The 13,151-nt window shown below is 46.0% G+C and overlaps 1 protein-coding gene across 1 annotated transcript; it reads right to left on the bottom strand.

Annotated features, from left to right (window-relative positions):
• Positions 1-4,079: 4,079 nt before the first annotated feature.
• SEPMUDRAFT_50206 (uncharacterized protein) lies at positions 4,080-4,262 on the bottom strand (the record flags this gene model as incomplete). The annotated part of the gene is made up of 1 exon (XM_016909155.1): positions 4,080-4,262. A coding segment is annotated over one exon (183 nt), but the record flags the coding sequence as incomplete, so codon positions are not given.
• Positions 4,263-13,151: the final 8,889 nt, after the last annotated feature.

Genomic DNA, 13,151 nt, shown 5'->3' with positions numbered 1-13,151 from the left:
TACGGAATTAGACTATATATATTAGGGTAGCCCGACGGGCTAGATAGTAGGGCAGTTATTGTTCGGTATACCTCCGCAATCTGCTAAAGGGTCCCTATTTTTAGGTTCTCTATCTCTCCGGTTTCTACGTTAGTAATAGCTACGAACTAAGGGAGGATCGTACGTCGTACGCCCTACGAAGGTAGCGCGCTATAAGGAATACGGGGGTCGGTAATACGGACGCTATATTGCTAGACCGGAGTTAGCTACTACTCTAGACCTATCTTCTTTCTTAGCTTAGGCCCGAGCTCCTTGTCCGTAATATTGTAGATCCGGCTATTCTGCAAACGACCGGCGGCGCGGTTTACCTCTGCCTACTTACGAAACGTCTCGTCCTAGTACATTCCCTAAACAAGTATAGTACAGTCCTTATAAGTCTCGTTATCGAACGATACCGAGCCTTAGATCTAACTAGTACCTTTGCCTGCCGTAAGATCTATAACGTTATAGTCTATATACTTGAAGCTATTATAACTTATATTCTCGTTACCCTTATCGTCGCCGTGCTAGTACTTCGCGTAATAAGGATAAGACACTAAACGGTAATTACTATCTACGCGCAAAGAAGCGTACAAAGCCTAGTATAAGATGTCCTAGCGGACGAGCTATTGAATTATACTATATATCTATAACCTGTTCTACCCTAGGTTAGAGCGACTATTTATACGACGGAGGTGCTATAAGTATATATCGAACTTATGTTCGATATCTCTAAAGATCGTCTCGGTATACCTAAAAACCCTCTCCTTCGTAACTAAGCCGATAAGATCGAACGTAGCCTACTCGCCGGCGTCGATTATAAATAATCGGAGCTTAGTAACCAAGGTTTCTACATTGGGTATAGCGGAGAGAGTAACTAGCATTCCTGTATATATTCGAGACAGGAACGTATATAGACTAAGCGCGTTACCTACGTGCCTTAGACGGTAGGCTAGGGAGAAGAATTCCGGGTACTAATACTAGTATTCTAGAAACTAGCTATTAATATAAGCTCTACAGACTTCGGCAATACGAGTAGTTAGTAGGGCTATAGCGATGTTTGACTTAAGTCCGAACCTACGGCTCGTAAACACCCTAGTATAGTGCCGGTACAACGGAACCGGGTCCTCCTCTGCTATATATAGCCGGACGCCTCGTTCGACGATATCCTCCGGCTATTAATAGAGGGGTATAGCTATATATAGGCCGATAAGATATAGATTAGTCGTATCTAGGCAAAGAGTATAACGGTATATAGACAACGGCGTATATATACGAGACGTAACTTGTCCCCCCTTAGCGAGTACGTCCTCGGCTAGCTCTTCGTTAAAGGTAAACTCTCTAGTCTCGTTATCTACCTCCTCGCTAGTCGTATCCTCGGTCGGCTCTGTCTCCGTAGTCGGGATCGCGGCCTCTAGGCCCGGCTCTATATAGCCTGTCCCGGTAAGGCCCCGGGGGCCTAACGGATTATATATATTAATAGGGCTCTAACTAGAAGTACTATCCGGCACCTATAGCATCTCCGGCGTCAATAGTCGTAACGTACGTTAGCGTTTGCTCGGGGGTTCTTTATAGTCTAGGGATAGGTCTAGCTCCCTACGGCGTCCTTAGTATAGACGGAGTTAGGCTTGCTCGGACAATAGCGGTAGAGGCGGCGGTATAGATAGCCCCGAAGGTGTTAGCGTAGGTTTAATAAAGCCCTTACTTACGATCTTATAAAAGTCGCCCTCGTAGACGAACCTAAATCGTATCTATAGGATACGTTGTTCTGCCTCCCCCCTAGGTTCTACTAATCGCTTGTCGGTAGGCAGTATACGTATACGAATATAATCGCCTCCCGTAACCTCCGGTATCTTCGATCGACTAGTAATAGGAGTAAGTAATCGCTACGCTACTGCTTCCGCGAGAGCGCGTAGTATTTGCCTACGATTAGAACTAAGAGCCGCTAGACTGCCTAGATCGTAGGCCTGCGAATTAGTACGCAAAACCTCCTATATCGTCGGACTAGTAAGGAAGCTCTAGGCAGCAGCGACATCCCTACCGAACTATCGGTTAATAACGTTCTAGCAAGCCGTCCTTCGTCGATTTCGGGCCTCCTTTTCTCGATCTACTGCCTTCGTAAAACTAGGGAATACGTCTGCGATTAGTTTACCTTCTAGGATCTCCTAGTCCGGAGCTATAGCTACGAACTTCTTACGAATCGATATATATATAGCATCGTAACTAGTTGAGGTCGCGTCGTAGAGTTGGTATACTATATATACTACTTCCGTTCTAACTAGCGTATCGAGAGTTAGTAATAGGGCAGCGACCGCGTCTAGGTCGGTTACCCTATAGAGGATACTCCTTACCTCCGCCGAGTATAATAACGTATCTATCCTTGCTACTATAATTAAGAACGACATCGAGCTTTGTCTTCTTTCTCGAACGGTTACCTAGTACTCTAACCTGTCGCCGTCGTCCGTCTCGGGTTAGATAGGCACATTGCGGTTAGCTATAGCGGAATCGATAGCTGCGCGCGCGAGCGCGGCTCCGTTCTTAACGTAGACGTAGGTCGTAGTGCAGGCGCGGCTCCTTTCGAGGTAGTAGAGATAGTAGCTACGTAGAATGCAGGTCAGGGGGGTACGGCGGGTAAGGAGGTAGGTTAAAGAAGAAGAGTAAGTTCAAAAGGAAGAAAAGGGCACTCTTATCCCCCTAATAACACGAAAGTGACTCGCGCTTACGGAATAACGCGAAAAGTAACTCGCGCTCGCGGAATAACGCGAAAGTAACTCGCGCTCGCAGGAGTACCGGCGCGCTTACGGCAGTGCTATAGCAAACAAATAACGCGAAAAGTAACGCGCCTAGGGAAGTGCTACCTATATAGGCGAGATAAATAAGGATAGTACGAGAATGCCGATATAAAGACGAGTGAGATAAGTAAGGGTAGGACGAGAATGCCGACGTGAAGTAGCGGTTAGGCATCGTAGGGACCCTTAGATATAAGGACCGTAGCGAGGAATATAGTATACGGTATATACCGCAAGGGGGCGAGGACAACGCTAGAAGGTAAAGCGAAAAATAATAGATTAAAAACCTTCGGTCGGATTAGAAACCTTCTAGCCTAACTATTACTAGGCACCGGGGCGCCCGGCCGGCAATATAGTTATAATCCTAGGATAGCCAAACTCGGACAGTACTAACCCGCCGCTATCAAAAGCGTAGGGCATATCCAAAACGATACCTACGGAGGGCCTAGTTGTAGATAAAGGATTAGACGGCGGCGGCGGCGGGGGGCCTAGTTATAGATAAAAGACTAGACGGCGGCGGCGCAACAAATAGAAAAAGAATTAAAAGAATAGCGAGTACGGTGCGCTACTCCCTCCCCTAACTATACAACGACGAAGAAGGAGAGTAGGTATCTATTAAGCAGTACGAGCCCGTACCGTAGAGAGAGATACTAGGAAGCGGAGATACCCGGTCGGCGTATAGAAAGTTAAAAAGGCAGGGCGGGGAACTAGCATCTAGCACTAACCCTACCCGTTAGAACTAGCAATACTACTGTCTTTATCTAATAGGCCGTTAAGTCGACAGAGTTTGAGAGAGTCCTTGTTATAGGTATTCCGATAGACAATACTATCTAACCTCTCTAACTTATAGTATACGGTACCCGGACGATAGGTATGTATACGAAAGGGACCCTTCTAACGGAAAACTAGCTTTGCCGAACGCGACGCTTCTAACTCCTTCCGATATACTATAACCAAATTACTAACCTTAAATTCACGGCAATCGATATAGTAGCGATCGTTAAAATATACCTTCGCTTAGTCCCGCATTCTCTCTTGTCGTAGGCGGGCGTCCTCTATACGTAGGGCTATAGCTTCGAGGGCGGCGGCGTATATAGCGAGAAGACTCTCGTAGTCGCGAATAGTACTCTAGTCCTAGATAGACATAGTAGGGAACTAAAGCTCGATAGGTAGGATAGTATCGCGGCCAATTATCAACGCTGCCGGCGTCTTACCGGTAGACGATACCTCTATAGTACGTTCCGCCTACAGTACTACGGGTACGTACGGGACCTAGGATATCTTGCCTCTATCGGTTATCTTGCTAAGCGCCGTAATAATAGGTTTGTACCTAACTTCAACGATAGCTATAGATTCCGGGTAGTATAGTAAGATACGTAGACGAGCGACGCCGTACTTACGAAGCAACGCCTCTACCTCCCCTAAGTTGTACTTAGCATTATCGAGGAGGATCTCGTACAGCGTACCCTATCGGCAGAAGATCTCCTCCTAGATGAATTTCGCGACCTGCTTCGACGTAATCTGTTTAGTAGTAAGGCCGACGAATACCCGCGCCTTAGGCTACCGAGACGTTGCCTCCCGCGCTATTATAATCGATCCGTAGGTATTAATATAAACGCCGTCAATATACTACCGTTTACCGACAGCCTTAGAAGCAACCTCGCCTAAAGGAGTATAGGTACGAACGCCGTTATACTAATTATACTCGGCGCACTTCCTCTATATATATACCTAGCAATCGCTATATATGCCGTCCTACTAGTAGCGCTGTACTAATTTTGCGTATATACCCTCGGTACTATAGTGCCCGTACTTATCGTAGACCGCCTAGAGGATCTAGTCTCGTATAGATAGCTTATCGATAACGTGCTATAACGGGAAGTTGCGACGGCCCTAGCGGAAGAGAACCTTATCTTTAATCTTGAATCTCTATAAGTGCTTCAAAAACCGACGATACTCGGATCGAGATATATAAGATAAGGGACGTAGTCTAAGGAGGACGTAGGCGATAGCCTTCGAAAAGTACGAATAACTCTTAGGTAGACCGTCTAACTCGTCCGGGAAGATAGAATCAATATAGGCAAGGTCGACGTCTCCCGTATCTAGTAAGGCTTCGGGGGTCTAGCTAACAATCCGGATCGCGGCTGCCCGAACCGTACCGCCGGTAGTACCGGCCGCTCCCGGTAAGGCTCCGGGGGCCTAACTAAATCTACGTAGCGTAAGCGTCGCTATATTAACGCAGAAACTGTCGAAAAACTTATTATCGACTATATACTCGATATCTTCTAACTCTAGCGGATCCGGAGCGTCCTTACTCGATAGCGGTCGATAGGATAAGGCATCTAGAGCCGTATACTTATAACTAGGGACATGCCGAACTTCGAAGGTAAACAGCCGGATCTACGCTACCTACCTACTTATAGCGGTATTCGGGAGATTAGACGTAGCGCGGTTCAGTTAATATACAAGAGTCTAAGTATTAACTTCTAGTACGAAGTATTGACCGAAGAGCTAGGGCCGAAACTTCTAGTATATCTTAAGCACCCCGAGGCACTCGAGTTTGCCGGCGTTGTACCGTTGCTAGCTAGCGGACTATATACTACTCTCGAAACGACTCGGTCGTCGCTTTCTATAGTTGTCCTCTTATATTAGTATATATCTATACCCGGACCTACTAGAATCAACCGCGACAATAATAGTGCCTGCCCTATCCGAGTAGTCGATAGGGACTAGAGGCGGAGCCTTAACCAAGGCTGCCGCGAGTACGTCCTTAGTACGCTAACACTCCGTAGTCTACTCGAATTCAACGTCCTTCCGAAGTAGGCGGTAGAGTAGCTTAGCCTTAAGCGCGAACTTAGGTATCTAGATACGGAAGTAGACGACAATGCTAACAAATACCCGGACGTCTTTCTAGCACTTCGGGTCTAGCTAGTCGACGATCTTCGCTATATAGGCTATATTAGGATAGCGGCTATCGGTATCCGTAATATACCCTACGATACGGATACGTTCTTAGAGGATCTGTAGCTTCTTAATAGCGACTGTTATACCGGTACGCTTAATATCCGTAAGGACTTAGTCGAGGTTAACGATATACTCGACAATAAACCGCCGTAGACTAGGCTCGAGTTCCTCCCTACTATAATTAGTTTTCGGCCCCTTAATACTAATATCGTCTAGGAAGGGAAGCGACCGGTATAAGATATAATCTATAAGAACACGCGTTATAACCCGGACAAATTGACTAACCGAATTCGTAGCGCCCTAGAGCAGAGTAGTCTGCCGGAATAGGCTAAGATAAGTCTAGAAAGCCGTAAGATCTCGACTCTCTTCGGCGAGAGAGACCTAATCGTACCCGGAGAAAATGTTAAGGAGGGAAGCAACCTTGTATCCCGCAAAGTGCTCGGCGAACTTATCTATATTAGGCGGCAGGCTAGCGTCGCGAATAGTAACCCGGTTAATCTCCGTTATAGAGTTGATAAGGCAATAGTATTCCTTAGTAGGCAACTAACTAGGGGCTAAGGATTTCTTCGCAACTAGGAAACATAGGTTCCGATAGTAGCCCTTACTATACTCTAATGTCCTAGCTTCATACCGGTCCTAGATAATACTCTCTATCGCCGTAAGTAGAGAGGGGTTAAGACGAAAACCCGGATAACTCTATAGTATATACGGGACCGTACGAATAACTTGTAGTAGTACGATACTAGGAATAACCCGTCCGAGATACGTAAAATTCGCCGCTAAAGTAGCCTTACGATTAAAGAGCATCTCTTCGAGTAGATAACGTTCCTAGGTTATTAAGACTATACCCGTCTCGACCGTACGCAATACCTCTGGAGTAAGTCGACTACCCTATAGGATATCCGAGAACTTCTTAATCAAGTAGCGCTAGTTATATAGTCCGGTCCCTAGCGGTATTATCGCCTCCCGTCGAAGAAATAGTTCCTTCTATTTAGTAGCGGTACCGATATTAGGGGACGTACTCTTCGAGACATCTACGGCGACGTCGATAGGCCGGATCTTCTACGCCTTCCGCTTATATATAGTATGTACCGGGATGTAGTATATAGTACGGGCGCGGCGGGAGTAGGCCTAATTGATACGGGAGTAATATAGTATCGACCGGAACGCCTAATCGTCCTCGTTCGGATCTCCGTCGACAATACGCGTAGTATATATTCCTAACCTTTAACCCCTCCGTTTACCGCGAGGGGCGATATTAGCCTAAACCTAAATTATAGCAGACCCGGGCCGTACCGTACCGGTTAGGCCCCGGGGGCCTAACTAAATGTTAGTAAGTACTAAAGATAAACCCGACGCGGACGCTATTATAGCTTCGACGCTACTACTAATTTTCTCCGCCCGCCGAAGGTAACAAACCGTTAGCAACCCGTATCGCCGATAGTACCTATAAACGTTACCGAATAACCTGCCGGGTTAGAGATCGTACCTTCCTAGGACCTATCGTTATAGTTTTTCGCAACTAACCTCGTCTTCCTCGTCTACGGGCGGCCTAGAATAAGAGGTATAGTATACGCCGCATTCGTAACAAACGCCGTTACCGCAACGGTAACGCTATATACCGAGATAGGTAGTCTCTAACAGACGCCGACAATCCTAGTTAACCCGTTCGCTGTAGATATATTAATCTTATCTAGCTAGTACGTTATTAGTAAACCGTACTTCTAAACGATACTCTGCCGAAGGATAACTAACTTAGTACCCTTATTAACTAGTCCCTTACAGACCTTGCCTATATTACTCCCGAACATTACTAGGACCTAGATACTAGGCACTATAGTATAGTCCTACGTTACCGCCGATAGGTTAATATCTTTAGCCCTTTTATAGAGCTGCTCTAGTCGTCGGGGGCGTAGGCGGGAAACTATAGCCTTATAGTCGCTATACTGCCTAGTAGCTCGGATTATCTAAACGAACATCCGGTTAGGAACCCTTTCGTAGAGCTGCCTCGATCGACAGGGGCGCGGGCGGGAAACTATAGCCTTATAGTCGTTATACTGCCTAGTAGCTCGGAATATCTAAACGAATATCTAGTTAGGAACCCGAGCCGGGCGACGGATATCCTCCTCCCCTACGCGAACAATCGACGTCTCGGCAATAACAACTTAGGTAGGAGGGCTCGTATCGGTCCCTCGACTTATAATACGCTTAACAGCCTCCTAAGTAGTAGGGTCGTTAGCAAATCTCGCAAACAAACCCTTAGTAAACGGGTTACCTATCCGAAGTGCCTCCCTAACCGTTATCGCCGGTAGAACAGCATTCGTAAGTAGACTGAAGACGAAATCTTTAGAGGACGAAAAGGATAGGATAACGCCCTCCCCGGGCTCGTTGTCCTAAATTAGCTTATCTAGGCGACGTATTGCGGGCTTTTTCTTCGTCTTCGTCGGCGGGTTTACTAGGGCTAGCTCGGTAGCGTAATCCTAGCTCTATCTAAGTGTAGCTTCCTTATCCTCCCGGTCGACTATTTCTACCTTATACCTACTATCGTAGTCGTTATCCGTATCCAGATCCCGAGACCTACTACTAACCGTAGGAAGAATCGACCTCTATATCGCCCTCTCTAACTGTTTCGTCGTAGCGGTACCCTATTGCCCCTTAGCCTTAGCCTTAACTACCTTTGCTAAGTAGCTCTTCCCTAGGATAGTAGGTATAAGCCTCCTTGCCTCCTTCTACTAAGAGTCCTCTTGCAATAGCTCCTTAGCCGGTCGCGTTATAGCCTAAACGAGGATAGTCTTGTCCTCTTTATCTACAATCTCTTCTACCTACGCTCGTTTATCCTTATACTCGGTAGCGTACCGGTCCTACGTAGTATAACCTAAGAAGGTATAGGCCTAGACAGCCTACGGAGCAAGGAGCGCCTACGTAGCGACGGCAGGCGGGGCAACTACCGGAGGAACGCTAAGTTAATCCCGAGGACAGAATCTCTTTTTGGCGGTATTAACAGCTATACGAAGATAGGCCGGGAACTTAATCGGGTTACTATAGTTCATCTCCTATTCTAACTAAGGCAGGATCTAGGACAGGTATAGGTACTACGAGTCCTATCTATACTTAATCCCTCGCGGGGATAGAGATTAACCGGCTCGGCTAAAGAAGTAGTAATTCCTCTTATTCCGGTATATAAACCCCCGCTAGGTAAGATTACTTACAATCGGGCATTTATAGGCGAAGTAAGAGACGTTACTATATTAGAAACAACAATCCTTTAGTAGACTAGTAACCTACATTATATCGATATAGATACTCGCCGGTTCTACGGATAAATATAGGCTATTAGGATTCGAAGGCCCGGGTATAGGCGGATACTACGTACTATAGGTACCGGTTAGGGCTCTAGCCGAGTTAGTAGGTACGGACGTCGTAGAGTAGTAGGCAGCAGATCTATACCCGAGATTTTGGTTAGGCCCTAAGGGCCCGACTAAATCGGAGCCTAAGGCAACTGTACTATAATAAGCCTAAACTATGCTAGGCGGGTTTACTAGGCGCGCGTTACTGCTTCCTCTCCCTTAGAAGGCTTAGTAGAGGTTAAGTCGGAGGGTATCAAACTGCTCGGTAAGGGCGTTAACTTTAGAGTTAAACTTGTCGTTCTTCGAGGCCGGAGCCGTAATCGACGGTATACCCTTAAAGGAAGTCGAACTAGCGCCGGCCAAGTTCTCCTACAACTTGCCGAGTCTAGCTACGGTAGTTAGATCCTTCGTATACCGCTAACCGTCTATCCCTTTAAGAAGCCTCTTCCTAGTAGCGAAAACCTTCTTAAAGTTGTTATACGTCTTTAGTAACTTAGGGTATAGACCGAACTCTCCCCGAAGGACTATCTCTACTTTATTAGGCAGGCCCTTTAGAAAGAGCTTAGTACAGTTAAAGTTAGAGAGCTCCGCCGTAGAGTAGCGTCTAATAGCGGCGGTAAATTGCTTTAGGAAATGCAGGTTGTTACTAGTCTTATTGCGCGGGGTATTACATAGTTGGTTAAGGTACTCCCGGGAGGTAACGTTGCTATAGTAGTCCTTCTCGATATAATTAATAGTTACCTTCTCCTTGAATTCTGCCTAGTTGTTACTAGGTAGGTCGAGGCCTTCGATCTTAGAGCGGGTAACTATATCGTATTTAAGAAGAAAATCGTTAATAACCTCTTTTTCGTCCTTGCTTATATAGTACTTGTCCCTTATTATCTCGTAACGACGGAGAGCGTCTGTAATGTTGTTTCCGTTAAACGTAGGGTTGCCGTCGGTACTAGGTATAGGCGGCTCCTTCGTAGACCTCTCGCTCCTTTCGGTAATTTTCTCTATTATACTAGCGACGCCGGAGGTTATCGAGGATATAACGTTTTGGTTTATTACGAGGAGCTCTATAGCCCGGTGCTATTCTTCCGTACTTATCGGTTTCGGCGTAGTAGGATAAGTAGAGCTGCTCGACGGAGTTAACGTCGGTATAGACACTAAAGGTCTAGCTGCGGCTAGTCCGGATCTAGATACTATATTAATAGGGCGGTTTCGGATCGAGATATTAAGCTGTCGATCGTACTCGTCCGAGTCTATAGAGGCGTTCTCGATCGAGTCGGCGCGGTAGGGGCTATTAGCAACGGGGTCGGAGTATTCGGTAGCTAATATCGTTCTCGTTCGTTAGTACGTACGTATACGGGTTCGGTACGTTCTCGTTCTTTAGTATATATATATATGTATTCGTCTTTAGTCTTATTTTCTGTCTTAATCCCCTCGGCTACGGGTAGTAATACTTTAATTCTACCCTTTTCGGTTAGGCTCCGGGGGCCTAACTAAATCCTAACCTCTTTCGGTACCTATATTACAGTTAGTATAACTTAAATCCCGAGTCCCCTCTTCCGTTCTACGATATTAGTCGGCCGCTCGCTCTTACGGCCTATATCTCGCTATCGGCCTTTCTATAACGTCTATTATCTCTAAGGCCGAAGACCCCTTTCTCTAACGTCGCGTTAATTACTTTCCCTGCCTTATGTTCGTAACCGTATTATATCGTAGCTTGCCCTATACCTGATTAGGAACTATGCCCTTCCTTATACCGAATTAGGAACTACGCCCTACTATATCGTATCGTACCTTAACCTTATACTATATTACCTAGTATAGGAACTACGCCCTAGGAACTGTGCCTAATTAATCTCGAACTCTGTCGTTTAATACTATACCTTCTCGCACCGCGTTATAATAGTCTCTTTTTTAGGGTCAAACACTATCCCTATCTCCTATCCTATCCTCTATACCTATCCCTTTTTGCCCTCCTCTTCTAACCTACAACTATTCCTACTCTTGTATTTTGTATATAATAGCCCTACCTTCGGCTCTATTTATTACCGTAAAGCCCTCTCTCCTACTACCGTCCTCGAGTAGACGATCGGATAGGCTCGGCTTATAGTAGGTCGCGGCGTAGCTCCGCGGTAAAAGGGGTAGGATAGGTAGAGGTCCGGAAGGACGCGTAAATGCCCGTAGGTAGCAAGAAAGGTAATATTAGAAGACAAAGCGCACCGTAGGGTAACAACATCAATTATAGTAGAGTAGGTATCCGTACGTCTACGTCCTGATTATGTCCCTCCTCCCCTTCGTCCTAAAAAGAAGAAAACTACTCTATATAGCTACCCGCTAGGAGTAGTACGGCCCTCCCGGGCCGTCCGGCTCTCGGCTCTACCCTAACGCCCTACGTAAAAGAAACACGCCTAGCCGCTTAATACTATATATATACGTATAGTCTATAAGTGCTTTCCTAGATACTAGCGGGGAGGAGAACCCCGCCTGCTTCGTTAGTTTTATACTATTAAATTACAACTTATTATATTCTATATAGTTAAACTACGGTCGGTGTCTTACGTACCGTAGCTTTATAATTCAAAATTATATTTCGCTTTAATTATCGATAGGTAACGTTGTTTTATTACGTTTTGCGTATATATCTAGTCTATAGATACTAACGCTTTTAAATTTAATAGTATGTTGTTTGTATACGTAGTAAACTAGAACGTACCGTATTTTCGCAATACATTTCTTATAAGCGGTACTACTATAGATAAAATAAAAGTCTATAATATACTGTTTTATACTTATTGCAATCAAGCGCTATTATATATAAACTAGAGAGCTACTATTCTCTTTAGCTGTCGCTTTCTTTTATAATATATAAGCTACGAAATAGCGATTTTACTTAATGAATTAGGAGATCAAAGTATGTATACTATTAGTTAATACGATAAGCAAGAGAACTGTACAATTACCAGATTATAGTAGATACGGGTTTAGTAAAAACACATTTAGATTTCGATACGCTTAATTTTACGAATCGAGTTTACATACGTCTAATTATATAACCGTAAATTGACAGTAGACTAGGACCCTACTTTCCGCTATTGTATTCTGCAGGTGAGCTCCAAAGAGGACAGTGATGACCAACATGTCCCAAGCCTTCTCAATGCCTCAGGTACATGTAGGTATGCTGCCTGCCACATACCACAGGAGGTGAGGCTCAGTTTTCTCATACCAGGAGGTATACATACATGTACATGTACATTAGGCATACTATCATGTGATGTGACCTGAGAACTACGTATGGGCTGATGACCTGATGGTGCTCAGCGGACCGGGCGGATGCCTCCGTGCCTGTCGTCGCTGAACGAACATGATACCCGACGGGACAGTTATAGGTAGTTAGGTACTGTACGCGCGCCCTACAGTACAGTCGTACAGATAGTCCGAAAACTACCGCGGTCGGCACCTGAGACTCTGGTTGCGGAGAGCTCCTAGTGGTATCGCTCGCGTACAGTAGTCGTGGCGGTAGTATCAGGAGGTAGCACGAGAATGGTATAGAGAGCCGGTGCCATACCGACGGATGCAGAGGCTACTGTATCGCACTGCGAATGGCGAACCAACAGCGTGGGCTCGTCCAGGCTATTTCCCGGTGCGTGTGGGCCGACCGACTGGGAAGACACATAGAAGGGCGTAGTCTGCCACTGGAGAGAGCGGCGCATCTTCCCAGTCCAGAACTTCATCGCTGCCATTTCCTCGGCTCAAAAAATACTGTTACTATGTACCATACCGCGCAGTCCGCAGGCGTCAGGGACTCCTATGGATCAATGATGAGCGTTCTATTGTACTATACTAGAGGTACCTCCGCCACTGAAGCAACGGGAAAGTCCATGCGTCCTCCGTGGGACGGACGGCTGTAGGGATCTTCCTTCAGCGGACCTCGCCTCGTCTGAACTATGGATCAAAAAAGTATGAAAGTCCAGATTAAGCTCTGATGAGGGGAGCGGGACAAACATACCGACCGCTTCATCCACTGTGGAGGCCATTGGCCGCG

This window comes from Sphaerulina musiva (assembly GCF_000320565.1).
Source record: "Sphaerulina musiva SO2202 unplaced genomic scaffold SEPMUscaffold_9, whole genome shotgun sequence".
Classification (NCBI taxonomy): Eukaryota; Fungi; Ascomycota; class Dothideomycetes; order Mycosphaerellales; family Mycosphaerellaceae; genus Sphaerulina; species Sphaerulina musiva.
This window is presented reverse-complemented; position numbering and strand designations above follow the sequence as displayed.